Raw genomic sequence first — 3019 nt, 5'->3', positions numbered from 1 at the left:
TATTAATACTTTTCCTTTTATTTCAAATGCAAGACTGAATGGTTGAAACGAAGGGTCATGCAAAAAGACCATCTGAAAGCAGTTCAAGAGTCAATAGCAGGATATCTTCTAGAAAAAGTGCTAAATCCCAACGGCGAGTTCTACTTTGATCCTAAGGAATAAATGATGTAAATTAAATGTTTATTGATATCGTTATTTTCGAGAACAAGATTATGAAAGTGTTGTATATATACATATATATATATCTATAATATATATAGTTTCATACTTTATTCGAATATAATAATGCTCAAGATGAGAATTAGATGTAATTATACGCATGCGTGTATTTATATTAGCAGCGTAGAATACGTACATAAAAACATATTATATATTAAACAAATACGTGTAACTGAACTGAAAACAAATTAAACAAAAAAATGAAAAAGAAAAGGAACCTTTAGTCCCGGTTGGGGTTACCAACCGGGACTAAAGGGTACGCCAGGTTGCTCGACTGGAGGGCCTTTAGTCCCGGTTGGTGTTACCAACCGGGACTAAAGGTCACTCTTTAGTCCCGGCTCGATGACCCGGGACTGAAGGTTCCACCTTTAGTCCCGGGATCGTTGTCCCGGCGCGGTAACCGAGACAACAAGTCCATTATGTAGTAGTGTGAAGACCAGATGCAAAAGGTACACAAAGTTATAACTAGTTGCAACTCGATAGTATACAGAGTTGCAATCAATAACACACAGAGATGCAACTCGTTGTAAAAATAATAAAATATATCCATATTGGATCTAGTTTTGTTAAGCATATTTTTTTTGAGTAAGATGCAACAAACGATTTGTTAATTGGGGTTATGGTTTAAGAGAAATTTTATTTTAAAGAATCTAACCCACAAAAGATTCTATCCATGCATGCATGCAGTCTGGTGGGATTTTGCATGCAATGTGGTTGTGCATGGTCGGTAGATGATACAAATTAACTAGGACGCACGCATGACATTTTCCGGGGTGACAGTTTGCGTGCGGGAGGTGCGCTCGGATAGTGGGCGGATTCGGTCGGTTCCACGGACTAGGCGCACCGGGTTGTCTGGGTGAATTCTGTGCACAGAATGCACCAAGGTGCAATATAGCAAAACAGTATGTATGTATGTATATATATATATAGACACACACACAGGACATGTGAAGTTATTTGGGGATGTTGATCTGCTATATATGCTGTATGAACTCCGGTATATTTAGAAGCTAGCACGACTGCAGGAGTGAGTTTTTAGCAGAGCGCAAACAATGGTGCCAGAGAGAGATTTATGTGCATGTACAAAATCACAAGAAAAAAGAATACAGCAAATTTAGAGCAAGAGAGATTATTGAGTCCACGGTGAATGAAGCAAGCAATTACATGATGATTATGGAGATTATAAGCTATTACACAGAAGATCGATGTTGTGACGCTAGCTAGCACAGCATGCAGCTTCGGCCTCATTTCACATTGACAACTACAAATCACACGGGAGCTAGCGCTTAGCCCTTGATGAGGCGGCCGGCCTCGATCACTCATTTCACCTCCTGGATCTCGTCCAAGGCGTAGTTGTTGGTGGACACGCCGGCGTAGTTCACCTTGTTGAACCGCACCACCACCGGGTAGCGGGTGTTGGGGTCCTGCATAATATAATGCTAACAGTATGATTCTCTAGCTATATATAGTATTGTCATGCATGTTCCAAATTGTCAAATAAATCTTTTTCAGTATCTACTATGTAGTCTATGATGAGGAGAGTGAGCTAGTAACCTGATCGACGGTGACGACGTTGCCGATCCCGTTGTACCAGTAGGACTCCCTCCTCAGGATCTTCACCTGGCAACCGATCAATGGCACAAGAATCATATCAGAGACCAAATCAAATCGGTGGCAGTTTGAGGAGCATAGACGACATGGATGGGTGTTATATAGGAGCGAGTATATATGAACCTTGGCGCCCCTCTTGGGCCCGATCGGCGGCGGCTTGTCGGCCTTGGGCTTGGTGGCCACGGCGCCCTCCCCTTCCGCCGGCTCAGCCGGGGCCTCCGGGTCGGCCCGGACCACGAGCCTCCCGCCCAGCCGGTTGGGCGCCGACGCGAAGCTGACGCGGCCGCTGATGCCGCTGCCGGCGGTGGCCACGCCCGCTGCCAGCATGAACCGCGAAGTGGCCGACGCCATGTTGGTGCTCGCCATGGGCGTGAACTCCTTGCCGCGCGCGGGTGCTGAGTTCGTCTGGCGCGGATGGGCAAGAGAGAGTGAGGGTGAGGTGTAGTACGAGCCGAGCCAAGACCAAGGGTGTAATGGCCTCAAATTGCATGCCGTGGATTATCCCCAGCCGGCGCGCAGGGCGCCACCGGCGATTCCCGCCACTGGCCTGCCGCCACCTGGCGTATCTTATCCGTGGGATGGATTCGGTTCCTGGTGCCACTGCCACTCCACCACAACACTGCGGTGTGATGGTCATCATGGTGGGATATAGCCATCACAAAGTATCTTTTGCTGCTCGGGTTATCATGGCGGGGAGGATATACTAGCATTATAGCCATGCATGACAGGTACAGTTGCTGTTTGACATTTGTGTAATTATTATTGTTGATGCAAAAGTGAATCTGCAAACACAAAGGGCTAATACCCGAATCGATATCCAAAGCGTGCCAGTCGATTTGACCTGTTAATCGACAAGGATGAAGATACGAGCACTTTGGTCCTGACAACAGCGATACGCCCGGAAGTCACGGCCAAGAGGTACTCACGTGGAACTCGAGAATCGCCGAAGGTCGCACTGAAGCGATGCAACTCGCCGAATCAATGAGAACTCGTAAAAAGAAAAAATATGCAAATTGACGAAGTCGCCGAAAAGTAAGTAGATGCAAATAGGGGTAAAAATTGGTTTTGATATTGATTGATATATCTATTACATTGCCCCTCAATCTATATTTATACCCTGATCTAAAGAGACATAACCAAATACGACTAGGACACCAAGCCCATATCTAAGAAAACACGTGACTCTTAC

At 45.8% G+C, this 3019-nt stretch overlaps 1 protein-coding gene across 1 annotated transcript; it reads right to left on the bottom strand.

Annotated features, from left to right (window-relative positions):
* Nucleotides 1-1332: 1332 nt before the first annotated feature.
* On the bottom strand, nt 1333-2295 carry LOC136551348 (photosystem I reaction center subunit IV, chloroplastic-like). Its single transcript, XM_066542916.1, has 3 exons — nt 1954-2295; nt 1774-1839; nt 1333-1643 (listed from the first exon to the last, which is right to left on the bottom strand). The coding sequence occupies exons 1-3, from the start codon at nt 2194-2196 to the stop codon at nt 1539-1541; spliced, it is 414 nt and encodes a 137-aa protein (XP_066399013.1). The 5' UTR covers nt 2197-2295; the 3' UTR covers nt 1333-1538.
* Nucleotides 2296-3019: the final 724 nt, after the last annotated feature.

The sequence above is a fragment of the Miscanthus floridulus genome, chromosome 4 (assembly GCF_019320115.1).
Source record: "Miscanthus floridulus cultivar M001 chromosome 4, ASM1932011v1, whole genome shotgun sequence".
NCBI lineage: Eukaryota > Viridiplantae > Streptophyta > Magnoliopsida > Poales > Poaceae > Miscanthus > Miscanthus floridulus.
This window is presented reverse-complemented; position numbering and strand designations above follow the sequence as displayed.

Excerpts from the sequence above, each read along its gene's own strand:
- LOC136551348 (XM_066542916.1), bottom strand. The coding sequence starts at position 2,196 with ATGGCGAGCACCAACATGGCGTCGGCCACTTCGCGGTTCATGCTGGCA. Across the intron at positions 1,840-1,953 it reads GGCCCAAGAGGGGCGCCAAG|GTGAAGATCCTGAGGAGGGA; the intron begins GTTCATATATAC and ends ATCGGTTGCCAG. Across the intron at positions 1,644-1,773 it reads ACGTCGTCACCGTCGATCAG|GACCCCAACACCCGCTACCC; the intron begins GTTACTAGCTCA and ends TATATTATGCAG.